The 17,933-nt window shown below is 31.9% G+C and overlaps 2 protein-coding genes across 2 annotated transcripts; both read left to right on the top strand.

Moving 5' to 3' along the window:
- The first annotated feature begins 2,477 nt into the window (after window positions 1-2,477).
- Window positions 2,478-5,755, top strand: Hex70c (hexamerin 70c). The gene is made up of 6 exons (XM_083079719.1): window positions 2,478-2,755; window positions 3,205-3,535; window positions 3,630-4,045; window positions 4,123-4,439; window positions 4,637-4,995; window positions 5,071-5,755. The coding sequence occupies exons 1-6, from the start codon at window positions 2,537-2,539 to the stop codon at window positions 5,622-5,624; spliced, it is 2,196 nt and encodes a 731-aa protein (XP_082935845.1). The 5' UTR covers window positions 2,478-2,536; the 3' UTR covers window positions 5,625-5,755.
- A 4,042-nt stretch (window positions 5,756-9,797) lies between these two features.
- Hex70b (hexamerin 70b) lies at window positions 9,798-13,421 on the top strand. The gene is made up of 6 exons (XM_083080918.1): window positions 9,798-10,041; window positions 10,517-10,853; window positions 11,311-11,732; window positions 11,947-12,263; window positions 12,341-12,693; window positions 12,813-13,421. The coding sequence occupies exons 1-6, from the start codon at window positions 9,829-9,831 to the stop codon at window positions 13,223-13,225; spliced, it is 2,055 nt and encodes a 684-aa protein (XP_082937044.1). The 5' UTR covers window positions 9,798-9,828; the 3' UTR covers window positions 13,226-13,421.
- The last annotated feature ends 4,512 nt before the right edge of the window (window positions 13,422-17,933 follow it).

Raw genomic sequence — 17,933 nt, 5'->3', positions numbered from 1 at the left:
TGGTAGTAGAATTTAGCTTCTTATGAAGAAGTCAATAATATTCAAGCTTGTTGACATTTTTATGGAATTCACCCAGTGAGAAATGATAAGTCGAATAGACGTCTAAAACGTTTAATAGATGTCCAATAGACGTTTATTAGACATCTTAGACGTCTAACAAACGTCTATCCGACTTGTCATTTCTCCTTGGGCACGTGTTTGTGGATTTATATTTATCAAGTTCTAAACTTTTACAGATCTGTTTGACTACGGTATTATTAGATTTCTTCATCCTTATCATGTATGCCTATTATTTCCTACATATTTACATAATATCGTTTCTTTATAAAAAAAAAAAAGAATTGCGTGCACAATTATTGATGTATGAATTGTATTATCTGTTGTATTTTTGCAATTATTATACAAATAATATAAATATTAATAATATATATATAATATAATATAATATAAATATTAATATAATTAAAAAGAAAATGGCATAAGAGCCAACGCGCGGTAGTTGGAGCGCAGAGAAGCAACAACACTTCTTTCTTTTTTCAATATTAGTTTATTAAAAAACACATTATAATAACAAAAAACGATTTTTAATTAACTAATATTGAAAAAAGAAAGAAGTGTTGTTGCTTCTCTGCGCTCCAACTACCGCGCGTTGGCTCTTATGCCATTTTCTTTTTAATTTTTTGATTACTTGAGCCAAATCTCTAATAATTAAAATTAATATAATTATATAAATAATTATATAATTATGTAAATAATTATATAATTATATAAATATAATATAATATTAATATAAATAATATAAATATTAAATATTAGACAGAAAAATATAGTAAATAATTATTCTTTCAGATATTCTTAGATTTTTATCTTGCATTAAAGCTATTTTTTGCTGAAAATTTCTAATATTTTTGTAATCTTGATTAGCTTAATTAGCAATAGACAACTTAAAAAGAATAAGATGTACTGTATAATTTTTGAGACTCGTTGAAGAAAAAGAGCAATTTCCTTTATCCATTAACTAATAATTTATTAATAATTGATATTATTATTTTTTAACAAATAATTAACACTTTCTTTAATTAAAATGATTTTTCTATCTAATATTATATATATTTATATACATATACATTACATAATATATATTACATTTTAGATTAAAATTAATGTAATCTTTAAATTAATGTAACTGATTAATTTAATTTTTTATTTAATCTTAAATTAAGATTAACGTAATTTGAATGAGTAATGAAATTTTATATTATCGAAATTAATCCTGAATTTAAAATTCTAATAAAGTTTGCTTTAAATTGCATAAAGAATAAAATTATATATGTTACCATTTCTAAAGCATAATTTGTAAAATTATAGATTTGTAAGAGCTATCAAAGAATTATCGATTGCATATTGTCAAGAAAAATAAAGATTTGCGGGAGAATGTGTAAGAAGAAAAAGGATGAGTCTGGAATGTGCTTTATATATCTGAATGATAAAGACCATTACTATTGCGAGGTCGAGAGAGCGATTTCGTTTCTTTTATTATTAATATAATCATGTTGTTGTAGGAATTTCACCCAAGAAAATAGGTATCATCTTAATCTATCGTTATCAGTATATTAGTCGCCTACAAAGCAAAACAAAGACACGAAAAATATTGAGATAACGAAAAGCAAACATGGCATGAAGATGAAGCGATTTTTGTTGTATATTTTTGATTGATATAATTTTTATATGATTACATGAGGGGCGATGTAGTCATCGTGTATAATTGTGTGTGCATTATTTAATCATAAAATTATAAACTTTAAATTGCGATAGGCATCTAAAGTGATTGGATATTTAAGAAGAAAAATTTCACACATCTAGAAAATTTTTCCTTTTGAGTCACCTTTTGATTGAAATTCTGTAAAAATCAATTATTGCTGTAATATGATAAATGCTTAATCTTCATTCAATTATAAATAGACTTTGATCAAACAGAATTTCATTTGATTCAACACATATCAAAATATTAAATCGAAAAAGTACATGAATTATTTTTTTTTATACAAAACATTCAGCTTCAATAATTGAAACAAAATTTGAATTAAAGTATCTGTGGATGCTATTTCTCATTTTGTGAGATGTTGTTGTTTTCTGTGACGATGATATTAATCAGCATTGTGGATCATTTTAATTGAATTGCTAAACATTATAACAAAACTTTTCAATGATCTCTTACTATCGCGTCAAGAGCGAGAGATGATTTGATTTTCTCATTGATTTTGTACCGAACTGTCCAATTCTCTGATTCTCTGATGTCGCAAGCAAAAGTCTGATCAGTCTGATCAGAACGTGATACATAAAGATAAAGAGCGAGAAAACAGACAAAACTTAGGCAGGTCTGGACAGGTCGCGACTTTCGGGTCAGCTGATTATGGCGAAAAAACACTGTTACCGGTATAAAAGCCGGCAACAATCCAATTATCAGCTATAATTCTCCTCTGCTGACTTGCGAAGGTAGCTGAGACTTGCGTGAAGACATCGAAGATTGAGCACGATGCTGAAGGAGCTCTTGTTGTTAGCGCTCATGGCGCTATGCATGTCGGAAGGGTTGCATATCACCGGCAAAACCGCCGATCTGGACTTCCTCCACAAGCAGAAGAAGCTCTACGAGCTGCTGTTCTTTGTTAAGCAAAACACCCTCACCGATATGGAGTTCTATAAGATTGGCCGCGACTACAACATAGAGAGCAACATTGACGTGTACAATGACAAGGTATCTATCCAGCAAACACCAAGTAACATTTATATAACTGTCATTTGATTGCTGGGTACCCATACAGCACAGGCTATTGTTGTTACATTGTTGTTACATTGCAGCAACATCGTAATATTTGTATGGGTAAGCTAAAAGAAGGTATCTAAACTACCTAGCAAACACCAAATAACAGTTATATAACTGTTAGTTATAATTTCCCACTCAGCAATATAACTGTTATGTAACAGTTACATAACATGTAACAGTTATATTGTTGAGTGGGAAATTACAACTAACAGTTATATAAATGTTACTTTGTGTTTGCTGGATAGAAGATGAGAGATTACTTTCTCGAATAAGATAAATGTTTAAAAGACTGAAGGATCTCAATCCCATGATGTCCTTTCTTCTTCGAATTTTTATATACTTGCGTGTTGTTCATTAATTTCTTTCCATTTCTTCTGCAGTTGATCGTCCAGGATTTCCTGCACCTGCACAAAAACGGCATGCTTAGTCGTAATGCCATCTACTCGCCATATTACGAGGAACACCTCGAGGAGGTGAAGATACTCTTCAAGCTTTTCTACAGCGCCAAAGACTTCCAGACTTTCTACAAGACCGCGTCTTGGGCGCGTCTCAACCTCAACGATGGCGTCTTTACATCCGCCTTCACCATCGCTGTCTTCTATCGTCCTGACTGCAAGCACATGAGGTTGCCTGCTCCCTATGAAACCTATCCCAATCTGTTCTTCGACAACAACGTAATCCAGCAAGCTCGTGATATCAAGATGACGTACGGTAAGTCATATCACGATCCTATAAAAGCGTTAATTAATTAATATATTATTAAATTAATGAAACTAATGTACAAGTATCTTCTTTATGCAAACAGGAGTTAGGCCCACCAATATGAATAGCGTCGACAGCTGCATGATTTACGCCAACTACTCCGGAAGCTTAGTCAAGCCCTATCTCGACGATTACAAGTTGGACTATTTTATGGAGGACGTTGGGTTGAACGCTTACTACTATTACGTCCGTCAAGTGATGCCCTTCTGGCTCAACATAAAGAATTTCGAGATCCCGGCACAATTCCGAGGTCATTTTTATTATTTCAAGCACAAACAGTTGCTGAATCGCTACTATTTGGAACGCATCTCCAACGACTTGGGCGATATCGAGGACTTTGACTGGAACAAGCCCTTCTATCCGGGCTTCCACTCGATCCTGACGTACAACAATGGAATGGTCATACCGCAACGTTCTCGCTACACGAACGTACCGTTTTATAAATACAAATATCTGAAGGTGTCGTCTCTCGTTCGTTATTTCTGCGCTACGATTATTTTATTTCTTTCGTTTATTTGTAAATTTGTCGCAAACAGGATATCGAGGTTCTGGAGGTGCGCATCATGGACGCCATCGATCTCGGTTATGTCCATGACAAGGACGGTAAGCAAGTCAACATCTACACTCCCGAGGGTTTGAGCATCCTCGCGAACCTGATCGAAGGTAACGTGGATTCGTGCAACCGATGCTTCTATGGAATGTACGATGCTCTGGCCCGGGACATCCTCGGCTTCAACATTGACTACAAAAATAAGAACAAAGTAGTCCCGAGTGCTCTCCAATGCTACAGCACTAGCCTGAGAGATCCAGGATTCTATCGGCTAACCAAGAGGATTATGATGTACTTCTTCAGGTTCGTACGCGTGGTTTCTTCTTCATTTCCCTGAAATCATATAAAAGTTTCTTAATTAACCCAGCAAACGTTAAATAACAGTTATATAACTGTTAGTTATAATTTCCCACTCAGCAATATAACTGTTACATGTTATGTAACAGTTATATAAATGTTACTTGGTGTTTGCTGGGAAGTTATCTCTCTCTTTTTCACAGATACAAGAAAAATATGCCGCACTATACCCAGGATGAGTTGATCTTCCCAGGCGTCAAGTTCGAATCCGTCAATATCGACAAGCTGGTGACTTACTTTGACACTTGCGATACGTTCATCAACAATGCTCTTTCCGTGGAGAGCTTCAAAGAGGGAATGAAATTACGCGTGAAGGCTCGCCGTTACTGCCTCAACCACAAGCCGTTCACCTATCGCTTCAACATCAACAGTGACAAGGAGACCAAAGCCGTGCTCAAGATCTTCCTCGGGCCCGCTTTCGACGACATCAGGGGAAAAGATCTGTCACATTTCCGCGAGTCCTACAAATACTTCTTCGAAATGGATTACTTTAACGTGACGTGTAAGTCTTGTTACAATTTAATGATTTCTTCTTCTTCGTTCTATTTTTTTCTACAATCAATGCTCATTCTTTCAGTGAAACAAGGCACGAACACCATCGAGCGTCACAGCTCAGACTCGATCTTCACCATGCCCGACTTGGTGTCCAGCGACGTGTTCTACAAGCAGTTGGAGACGGCTATGAGTGGCAACGCACCATTCACCTACATCGAGAAGTTCTTTACTCTACCCGACCGTCTGATTCTGCCCAAGGGCAAACCTGAAGGGATGCGATTCAAGATGTTCTTCTACCTGAGCACGTTCGACGACAGCAAGGTCAGAAACGTAGAGTTGCCAATCTTCGGCAAGCTGACGCTGGATGGGAAACCGCTCGACTTCCCGCTCGATAAACCGATGCATCCGTGGAAGTTCTTCACGCCAAACATGTTACTGAAGGACGTGTACATCTATCACATGCCGGGGAATACGATGAACGAGAATTTGGTGAACGAGAATAGGATGAACGAGGATACGATAAATGAGAATTGGATGAACGAGAATTGGATGAACGAGAATACGATGAACAAGGATTGGGTAAAAGAGCATAGGATTAACAAGGATACGATGGACGAGAATACGATGAACCTTTAAGTTACTGAATTAAGTTACATGAAGGAAACTTTAATGTTATTATATAGTTGCCAATTGGAATTATGTTGTATCACGCGAATGTGATATGCGAATCAAAACGTTTCTTTCAATAAAGCATGCTGAGAAAACTATGTGTTCCGTGAGGAAAGATATTCAAATTTATGCAAATCCGTCTCTCCTCTCCTTGTGCTTTGAACTCCAAATAATATGCGCATTTTATAAATATCTTGTATTTTAATACGCAAAACCTTTTGCGCTTTGCGGCGAAAATAACTTGCTTAAATTTCTTATATTAATTTTCCTTATTATCTACATATATATATATATTTAATTACTAATTTAATAATTTTAATTATCAATTATATGTTGCATATTATAATATTTGATATCTTTGACAAAAGTGTCTTATATAAAAGTTTATTAAATTTGGAAAATTTTGAAAATATATATATTGAAAACAATTTATGGCATTTTTAGAAATTAAGTGATATATTGAAAACAATTTATAGCATTTTTAGAAATTAAGCGATTATGAAAAAAATAATGATATTTAGCGGACTCAACAATTAAGCAATGTGTGTATGTTATTAGATTTTTATATATTATATGAAAATCTGGTAATACGTTAAAATATAGAGTAAATGCATATAGAAACGATGACAGTGACAGCGACGATTTAATGTTTGACAAGTTTAATACTTAAAGAATGTTATTATGTTGTAATAAGTAGCAGTGATAGTGATGGGTAATGTGTAATTAATATGTAATATTAATAATCGAGAAAGAATAAATCGACAGAATCACACTATTATATATAATGTGTCTAAGTTTCATACATAATTTTATATATTTAAGTATATATATAATTTTATTTTTTATAATTATATTAATAATTATATTGATTAATTATTAAAATATTATTAAAATATTATTATAATGATATTAATTAAATGAGCTGTTTACAGGTTAAGGTGATTAACTCCATTTTTTGAATTTTTTAAAATTTTAGTGCCAAAGCACGTGATTGATCAATAAAAAATTCAAAAAGTGGAGTTAATCATTTTAGTCTGTGAATGGCTCAAGTATATATTACTCATATACAGGGCGTCCTAGACCACCCGTACACCCCTTTTCTTTCAAAAACTAAGCATTTTAGAGAAAAACGTTTTCAACAAAAATTGTATGGTTTTGAGGGGAACATAAGATGGTGTCATTGGTTTGACCTTGGATGGCATCGTTAAGGTGAGGTCAAGGACACCTTTAATTTCTTAAATGGAACCACCTATTTTTTATTGCATATTCTTATAGCTTATGTCGAGAGCTTTCCAAAACACTATATAATAAAGTATTTTTTCATCAAGTACTTTTTGAGTTATAAGGTTTGAAATAATTTCTTAATTTTACATAAACCATAAAATATCTAGTAAAATATTCATTTTTCGATTATCTTACCTTAATACTTTTATGTACAAAATAATGAGAGGAATCAATTGGTGTAAAGAAAACACAAAATTGTTTCGAAAAAAAAAATGTAATTTGCAATTAACAATTACATTTCTTTTTCGAAACAATTATGTGTTTTCTTTACACCAATCGATTCCTCTCATTATTTTGTACATAAAAGTATTAAGGTAAGATAATCGAAAAATGAATATTTTACTAGATATTTTATGGTTTATGTAAAATTAAGAAATTATTTCAAGCCTTATAACTCGAAAAGTACTTGATGAAAAAATACTTTATTATAGTGTTTTGGAAAGCTCTCGATATAAGCTATAAGAATATGCAATAAAAAATAGGTGGTTCCATTTAAGAAATTAAAGGTGTCCTTGACCTCACCTTAACGATGCCATCCAAGGTCAAACCAATGACACCATCTTATGTTCCCCTCAAAACCATACAATTTTTGTCGAAAACGTTTTTCTCTAAAATGCTTAGTTTTTGAAAGAAAAGGGGTGTACGGGTGGTCTAGGACACCCTGTATATATTTATATTTTTTCTCAGATTGTATTATATAATAAAAGGCACTAAATGGTGCACATAGCACATTGTAATGTTCTAGTATTATTAATTATATATATGGCGATCCATCTCACATTTACGTCAGTATAGTTTTCTTTACGAAAAGATTAAAAAGAAATATTTATTCTTAAAATAAAGCATCTTTATAGTCTGAGAAATAAATTTTCACATTTTCACAAAAAGGAAAAAGAATGTGGGAATAAATAGAATAAATGGAATAAATTGAATTTAATATGAATAATGATATATTTAATAATACTTAAAACACATATTTCTTATATTTAAAACACATAATTTCTCCATACATTTGATTTAAACTTTTGTTAATAAAATTGCTTAATAAAATGATATTAATATTAATAAATAATTAATTAATTGATGTATTAAAATTAAAACGAACTTATATAAACATACATATTCTTTCTCTTTTTTTTCTTCTTTTTCTTCTTCATCCTTTATTCCAGTAAAAAATTAAATTGATGCAAATCTTTCACAGTTGAAATTTTATCGATATTATCACTTGCAATAACTTTTAACATTTAATTATAAATATCTTTATTAAAAATTTCATAGAATGAATTTTTTTTATAGGCGAATATATGTATATATCTTTATCTTCTTCGCTAAATTTTAAATAAATTTGGTAGAATTGATATAAAAAACAAGATTAAAACATGTTTTCTTCAGACATATGCGTGCATACATGTATACATGCACACAAATACATACATGTAGCAGATAAAATGTGCCTTATATATATGTTTTCTTTTTCTTAATCTGTTGGAAGCGTCTCAAAAATTGTGCGGGGACTGTTTCGCTTATCTTATATCTTTAATATGTATATAAATCTTATGTATATAAATCTTATGTAATCTAATAAGTCTTATGTATATAGTCTAATGTTATCTAATAAGTCTTATGTATATAAATTTTTAATAATTCGAATGTTTAATTTCTTTTACATATGTAAACTTTTAATAATCCTGATTGAAATGATATATAATCCTGATTAAAATTCTTTTATATAAAGATTTCTGTTATATAAAGATAGAAATATAAATACAACAGAAATTTAAATATCTTCTTTTTCTTGGCTGGTTTCTTTTTTATTATTTTATCGAATTATTTAATATCTCTCTCTCTCTCTCTCTCTCTCTCTCTCTCTCTCTTTCTATTCGCACAAATAATATATTATATAATCATTAGGTGAGAGTTTATCAAAGTCGTAGTTAATCACAAAAAAACCGAGTTGTATTTGTACCAAGTACGTTATCATATTTGCTATATTGTGCAAAAGTCTGTCCATAATTAAAATGATTATTCTTTTATTAATGATTATTGCTATTAATACGAATGTATTCATATTTATCTTTTATTCTGTGGTTTTCAACATAAATCATTCTTAAATGCTTGAAGAAGTATCACTGATACAAAATCAATGTCTCCATTAACTTTGTGTTGCAATTTCTGTTATTTTCGTGCAATTTTTTTATCTGCATAAATACTGCTTGAAAACTTCTGCATATAACAATAATATATTTTAAAGCTTGCGAGTATTCTTATAAATAATTATTACCTATTCTTATAAATAATTATTACCAAATAATTATTACAAATTATTACCAAATAATTATTACCAAATAATTATTACAAATTATTACCAAATAATTATTACCAAATAATTATTACAAATAATTATAATTATTTTTAATTGAGACAATTTATTTTGATTGTAATGTTTTAACTTGTTTTTAAGAAATTATATTGCAAAATTTCGGCATTAATTATCTCAATTTACAATCATTGTAATTTATCTCAATTCTGTTTTGCTCAATAAGAAAACTTTAATCCATATCTGTTAAAAACAAGAGTCAAAGCATCTCAACATACTTGAAAGAGATACTTCTAAAAGAACGTGAGTTATTTTTTTTGCCGAATAAAACAAACACGATTCCCGGATTGATGATGTGTCAAAGGGGAGACAGAATTATCAATATATAAAGATAATTATTACACAAACAACGGAAAGATTGGCGACCGGTTATCGGTGTTGCTTGGGTTGTTACCTCATTAAGGGTACTGCAATCGTGTACCTTGAACTTTTTTATCTCGCCAGAGAACAGTATATAATGCAGTTCACGAGAGTTGCAGCGAGCCGATCGTCCGCGAAGCAAGCACGAGGATGAAAGCGATTGCGTTGTTCCTGGCGGCTGTGTGCCTGGCTCAGGCCACGCAAGTGCCCACCCACACCGCCGACAAGACCTATCTGGTCAAGCAGAAGAGCATCTACGAGCTATTCTGGCACGTCGACCAGCCCACCGTCTATCACCCGGAGCTCTACCAAAAGGCGCGATCCTTCAACTTGGAAGACAACGTCGCTTCGTTCAACGATCAGGTATATTGGATGCAGTAGTTGATCAGAGCTATATATATTAAAAAAATATAATGAAACTATGAAAATATATTTTGTACATTCCCATATAGCATAGAACTTTGTTGTAACATTGCAGCAATATTGCGGCAATATTACAATGTTGCTGCAATATTGCTGTAATGTTACAACAATGTTCTGTGCTGTATGGGTTAATGATTGTTAACTCAGCAAACACAAAATAACAGTTATATAACAGTTACATAACAGTCATATAACATGTAACAGTTATATTATTGAGTGGGAAATTACAACTAACAGTTATATAAATGTTACTTGGTGTTTGCTGGAAAGACAGTAGCGAAGATAGCTTTTTATAACAAAATTTATAACATTTTATCTACTTGTATCGAAAGAGAAGCTGTTGAAACCCTGGAATAGTTCGTTGCAACCCTGCTTTAACAAGTCTATAATTCTTTCGATGGTCCGGTTGTTCTAGGCAGCGGTTACCGAGTTCCTACAGCGATTGAAACACGGAATAGTCCCGCGGGGAGTACTGTTCTCCGTGAGGGTCCCCCAACATTACCAGGAAGCGGTCAACCTGTTCCATGTCTTCCATAGCGCCAAGGATTTTGACACCTTCTATAATGCTGCCGTTTGGGCGCGTTTCCATGTGAATGAATACGTGTATATTTACGCGTTGAGCGTCGCCGTCCTGCATCACCCCGACACCAGAAACATCCGTCTACCCCCGGCTTACGAGATACTCCCCAATTACTTCTTCAACGAGGAAATCATACATCAGGCCCATCACATCGCATTGGGCAACACACAAGGTTAGTACACTAGTCAACCCGAATTATATTTATTTTAGTCTTAAATTATTCCATTTTCTTACATCAGTAAATAATCCTTCTTCAAATTTCTCTAATATATTTAATTTATGATCAAAAATTAAAGTTCTTTCTCTCAGAAAAATCGCTTCATAAGAATTTTACGTTGTTTTTCCAAGATATTAATTATCAGTGTGCTAAAAATAGAACGTTACTTCTTTAGATTAGAGGAATGCAAAATTAAAGAAGACTACCCAGCAAACATCAAATAACATTTATACAGTTGTTAGTTGTAATTTCCCATACTTGGTGTTTGCTGGGTATCTATTTATTTTTATGAATAAATATTTATTTATACATTTCCTTTGCCTATAGTAGAACAAAGTCGCTCAGACCAACCGAGCAATTATAACAAGAACGCCATTACATTGAAATATTAATTGAAGTTATTCGATTCCAGTTGCCGTGAAAAAAACAGTCGGAGGTGTGGATCACTATTACATTCCTGCCAACTACAGCGGCTGGTACATAGTGCACGACCACGGGGTTTCGGATAATCATAAATTAAGCTACTTCACCGAGGACATCGGTTTGAACTCTTTCTATGTCGCAAGCGCCCACGACTTCCCACACTGGCTAAACAGCGTTGAGCATCACTTGCCCCAGCACATCCGCGGCGAATTGTATTTGTATCTGCACCATCAGATTCTCGTTCGTTATAATCTGGAGAGACTGTCGCACAATCTCGACGAAGTCGATTACGTTGACGTAAACAGGCCCGTCGTTCCTTATTATCCGACGCTGCAACATGCCAATGGACTGCCGTTCCCCCAACGTCCCGTTGGTTTCGAGATCCCTGTTCACGTGCACAAGGATGTCCAGGTTGGTAATATGTCGAAAGATAACCAAAGATGACCAAGAAACATCGAAAGGATGTTCCAGAGATGGAGGATATCCTTTGGATGTTGTCTGGAAAGTTGTCTGGAAAATAGCTTTCGTTAATGGGGGCGTTGTTACTAGTGATAATCGAATGGAATCATTATTTATTAATAAACTAAATCATTAATTATTATTTTTTTACGATTATTCGACACAGGCCCTGCAGGACGTTCATGTTCGCATCTCTGACGCTATTGACAGCGGCCATGTTGATGCGAACGGCAAGCAAATCGATATTTACAATACCGTGGACGGTCTCAATCATCTCGGCAACGTTATCCAAGGAAACGCCGATTCCGTCAATCCCGGGTATTATGGACACTTGGACTCATTGTACAGGAAAGTCTTCGGGGTAACTCCGGTGCACACTACCTCGAACCACGTTGTCCCTAGCGCTCTCGACCTGTTGAGCACCCGTTTGAGAGATCCCCTGTTCTACGGAATATACAAAAATATTGTTAGCTACTGGACGAAGTAAGTTTAAGACTTCGCGAACCCAATCCGATACAACTGAGGAATTTTGGGATCAATTATTCAATATGTTCTCGTAGATACAAGCAACATTTGCCGAAATACACGCACGAGGAACTCGTCTTCCCAGGCGTGCATGTCGAATCCGTCACCGTCGACAAACTGGTAACATTCTTCGACCACTTCGACTCCTTGATCAGCAACGCTGTGTCCGTGCGCAGCCACAAAGAGGCGCAATCGACGGTGATCAAAGCGCGTCAATATCGTCTTAACCACAAGCCCTTCACCTATCACATCACAGTCCACAGCGACAAGGACGTCAAGGCGATCGTTCGCGTTTTCCTTGGACCCAAATACAACGTTTACGGCCACGAAGTAGACATAAGCGAGAACCACTACAACTTCTTGGAACTGGATCAATGGGTCGTTGACCGTAAGTATCGGATTATTTCTCAGCTCGCATCTTCTCTCTTCGTCGAGTTTCTCTCTTCGAGCAAGATATATAAGATTAGAACAGTTTCTCGATCATTAATGCTCTTAATAACGTTACAGTGGTATCCGGTACCAACAAGATCGAGCGCAGCAGCCACGAGTCCATTTACGTCGTTCCGGATGAGGTCCCAAGCGATGTCTTGTACAAGAAGGTTGTGAAGGCTCTCGAGGGTGGCGAGGCCTTCACCTATCCAGGACAGCTTTATGGCTTCCCTGACCGTCTAATTCTTCCCAGAGGCAAGAAGGAGGGCTTGCAGTTCAAACTCTTCGTGGCTGTGTCGCATTTCGACGAAACGACTGCCGCACACGTGGATTCCCCCATCTGGGGTCCGAGCGTGGTGGACGCTCGTTCGTTGGGATACCCACTTGACAGACCGGTTCCCTTCAACTTCACCGAAGTACCCAACTTCCACATCAGGGACGTCGTGATTACTCACAAGCAGGTGGAGGATTTGAATCAAATCAACGTGTAACAACAATGTTTTTGCAATCGTCCCATTATGACGTCAGATTATACTCCTTATAACTTTATTTAGCACGCGCGATCGCGTTAGCTAAGAAAGAGATATATAGATAAGAGATATGGGTATATTGCCTTCAGCATTTTATGTGTAACACGTAAATTACATTTCCCAGAAGAAGAAATAAATTTTACAAAACATCCTCTCACATTTATCTCTGCTTTTCTGCCTTTCTACGCTGTATCTTTTATTTTCAGTCGATCCTCTTTGATTTCTCTCTCGATCCTTCGATTTATTCGTAAAGTACATTCCATTAAAAAATCGCAAAATTAAAGGCATACGTTTATCAACTATTTCCATCGTTGGATAATTAAAATGAACAGTCGAATAAGAAATAAACTTTTTTAGTACGTAAGCAAAATCACGTGTTTTTTTCGATGATTGGAATTTGTTGACATCGCTGTTTGAACAAAATCGACACAATTCGATGTTTGAAAATATTTCACGACGATGCAAATATGCAATTTATAAATGATTATATATGAAGTTCTTTGAATAGAGTCGCTGATGTTGTAATGTTACGATAAACAATAATAAATATTTCATATTTTGCATATGTGGTTTATATAATCAACATATATTTATTTTTACTGATAAAACCTTGAAATGTCAAACATTTTAATAGATAAGTATAATGCGGTAATATTTTCCAGTGAGATGTATAGTCGATAATAATTAATTTCTTAAATAGCTTTGGTATTTAAATAGTCATCATACATTATTATTAATATTTACTGGATAATTAAATAAAAAATATTATAATATAAATTAAATAAATTAAATATATTAAATATATTAAATAATTAAATAAATTAAATTAAATTAATTAAATATATTAAATATATTAAATAATTAAATAAATTAAATAAAATAAATTAAATAAAAATTATTATATATTTATTATTAAAAAATATTCTAATTAATTCTAAATGCACAGTGTATGTGTTGTATAAAAATATATTAACTGGTCGAATAATTACTTTGAGAGTGAATGAAATTTGAAATTGATTTTCATATATAATGTGTTCTAATGAATGAATTAAGTAATTTTTGCATAATACCCTCCATTAACGCCCTCGAAGAGACGGGCGATTGTATCAACTCATAACAACAGCCAGGTTGTTCAGAGCACTTATCACGGGTCATGAGATGAGGACCTTTCAAGAGAATGATTAATAATTCCGCGAATGCGCTCTCTCGGATATACGGTCATCCCAGACAGCAGACTCAAATAAATCGCGATAGCGTATCTTTTATTTATTCGTCTAACAAGGAAAAGCATGGAAGTGTCCCCCTTCGATTTTAATGAGCTTTTAATATGTTGTTTTCTAGACAAAAATAAGGAAAACGTATTTTTTCATACGCGTGTCTAGGGGGTGAAACATCCCTTTGAAAAAAATAGGTTTTTTCTTTCGAGACGAATATTTTAGAAACTATAAGAGATAGAAAAAGATTTTCAAATTAAAAGTTAAGTAGCTTCAAGAGAACTTTACAACAATAACAAAAAAAATTTTTTTATTTTCTTAATTTTTCAAAATATCTCCACCACTAAATATATTTTTTTTCTAATTTTGAAATTTCTTTATTACCAAATAAAAGGTTATTTTTTTACGAATCCAACCATATATGATTAAGTTATGTTTCGAAAAATCATTTTCCAGAATTAATTATAAACCTCTCTGTAATACGTTATTTGTGTCTGTCCATGCGCTCGATTTTTCGCGTAATACATTCTGTTTTTATGTAATGAAAGATAACTAATACGGTTACATTTTCTCCATGTAATCACGTTTTTTTTCGCGTGCATAGCTAGAATAACATTGATATAACAAATCAAATTTATATTTAATGTGATAAGATATTAAACATAAATATAAATATAAATAAGTTAAATATAAATAAGCTTAAAATGTATGCATGAAATGACGCACAAAACTCTAAACTTGTTTAATTTAAGACGGCACAAGATGAAATAATAATAATAATAATAATAATAATAATAATAATAATAATAATATAATTATATAATTATGTAATTGCATAGCTTTATGGAATGCATGCTGCACTTTTGCTGCATATTTGTTACACTTATTGTTTTATGTAGAAATGGAATTAGTATCTTATATCACGAATCATAGTTATTATTTTTCTATGGCTTGTTGTTTGCAGAAGAGAGAAACTTAAAAAAATTCAAAGTCAAAGATTAATGATTATGAAAATGTTTGAAGTATACAATATAAATATATATTGTTGGAGCAATAGTATAAAATGTGTAAAAAAAATGTTGTTTGTGGCCATTGTACGACTTTATCAGTTTAAAGATAATATCCCTCCTAGTTTTGGTAAAGGGATAAGACCTGAATCTTTTAGTGATACTATTCAATCTTTGAGATAAATATTTCTTTACATTAAAATTTATTAATTGCTCTGCGTCTTGTATGAGAATTGAAGCAAAAATGGAAACTGAAAGAAGAGAGGAAGAGTAGGAGAAGGACATTCGCATAAAAATTTTTCAGACAGAGATAACTAGACTTTGAACACTTATGTAAATAATATTATATTAATAATATTAATTATAAAAGAAGTAATATATGAAAATTTTGTAATTGTAACATACAATTTTATAAAGATCATCAATAAGAGAGAAGGAGAAGGGATAAGATAAAAGAAGGTGTAAACATATAATATCCATTTATTATATCGTATATAAATATATAAGCCCTCAAAGGCTCATCGAGCAATAACAATATCGTGAATAGTAGAACATTGTAGAATAGAAAATATGCTGTAACAATGACTGAGGAAAAATTTGAAATAGATGAAGATTCTCTTGATTTTCAAAATTTTTTTAATATATTTGTTTCAAGTATATTCAAATTTTTCCTCATACATTTGTTACAGCATATTTTCTATTTTCTCTTTTACTTCTGTTTCTTTATTTGTAACAGGAGTTTGTAGTAAATTAAAAGTAGCGGCAGTAAACAGAAGTATTATGACGTTTCGCGGATTGAACTGCATTTTGCTGTAAAAATATAATAAAATATATATATGTCAAAAATATAATTAGTAATTATTCTTAAAGAATGATAAATTTTATTTCATGCTTATTGTATTTATTTTTACCTTTTTTTAAATTTTCTTCTTCTTCTTTAAGAAGTCCGCTCAATAAAGCAGAATTATTAATTTTGTATAAACGGTAATTTTATATAAACGTTTGTTGACGGTAATTTGGTATAAACGTCTGTTTTTTCCATGAAAGTTGTAAGTAGCAAAAAATTTCAATACTCTAAAAAAATAAAAATTTATGTTATAATTGTGATTTTACACAGCCACAAAAGTAAGAAAATCGTAAGAAAAATATAAATTAATAGATTTTTAAAATATCACTAAATACTTTTCTTACAAGAGCACACGCACCGATTTAGTACACCATTAAACGATGTCACGTATTAAGTTAACGCTCACAAAACAACAACCTTTTATACTATTTCGCTCCAACAGATTCAGATATATTTATTATAATTATTTCTGTTAGATATATTTATATGATATATTATTTTTATATGATTTTTGTGTCTTGATATTTATTATATATTCAACTGTTTAGGGTTAAATGTCTAGCACGATAAAAATATCCTTCCGATAATTATATAAAATGTCTTTCAAATGTATCTGTTAATTTATCTTCTATTACGAAAAAACAGGATGTGTTGCGCGAAAAATCGAGCGCAAGGATGAATAGCGTATTACGCAGAGAGGTTTATAATTAATTCTGGAAAATGATTTTTCGAAACATAACTTAATCATATATAGTTAGATTCGTAAAAAAATAATCTTTCACTTGGTGATAAAGAAATTTCAAAATTAAAAAAAAATATATTTATGGTGGGGGTATTTTGAAAAATTAAAAAAAATAAAATTCTTTTTTGTTATTGTTGTAAAGTTTTCTTGAAGCCATTTAACTTTTAATTTGAAAATTTTTTCCTATCTCTTATAGTTTCTGAGATATTCATCTTGAAAGAAAAAAACCGATTTTTTCAAAAGGGTGTTTTACCCCCTAGATACACGTATGGGCACATATAAAAAAATACGTTTCCCTTATTTTTGTCTAGAAAATAACATATTACAAGCTCATCAAAATCGGAGACACTTCCGTGCCTTTCCTTGTAAGTACAATTGTTGACCTACCGATCTGTCAGATTTTTTAACATTGCGACATATAGATGATATTGGATTTTTTTATATGCAAATTAACACTTTTTTGTGCGTGCTAATGATTGCAACAGATACAAGAAATTTTTCATTCTATGAAATACGTTTCTTATACTTGATTGCATAAATAAAATAAAATGAATAAAGCAAATAAAACAATAATAATAAATTAATAATAATAAATATGTAATAAATAATAATAATAAAATAATATTTGCTTCTTAATTTTCACTAATAAGTATGTTTGCAAATAATAATTGATGATCAGCTAGCGTGAATAAATACATAAGTATTATTTGATGAAGTCATAAAATGAATTTTTTAATTTAATTACACAATATTAAAAAAATTAATTAATTAATTAAAGAATCGAATATGACTAGTATGTATAAAAAATACTAAAAATCTAAAAATTCTAAAAATCAATAAGTCAAAGATCAGCAAGAAT

Source organism: Camponotus vicinus, unplaced genomic scaffold (genome assembly GCF_025532165.1).
Source record: "Camponotus vicinus isolate PSW18456_S1 unplaced genomic scaffold, iyCamVici1.0 SCAF_10, whole genome shotgun sequence".
In the NCBI taxonomy this organism is placed as follows: Eukaryota; Metazoa; Arthropoda; class Insecta; order Hymenoptera; family Formicidae; genus Camponotus; species Camponotus vicinus.
The sequence above is the reverse complement of the archived record's forward strand: the minus strand, read 5'-3'. Positions and strand labels throughout refer to the sequence as shown.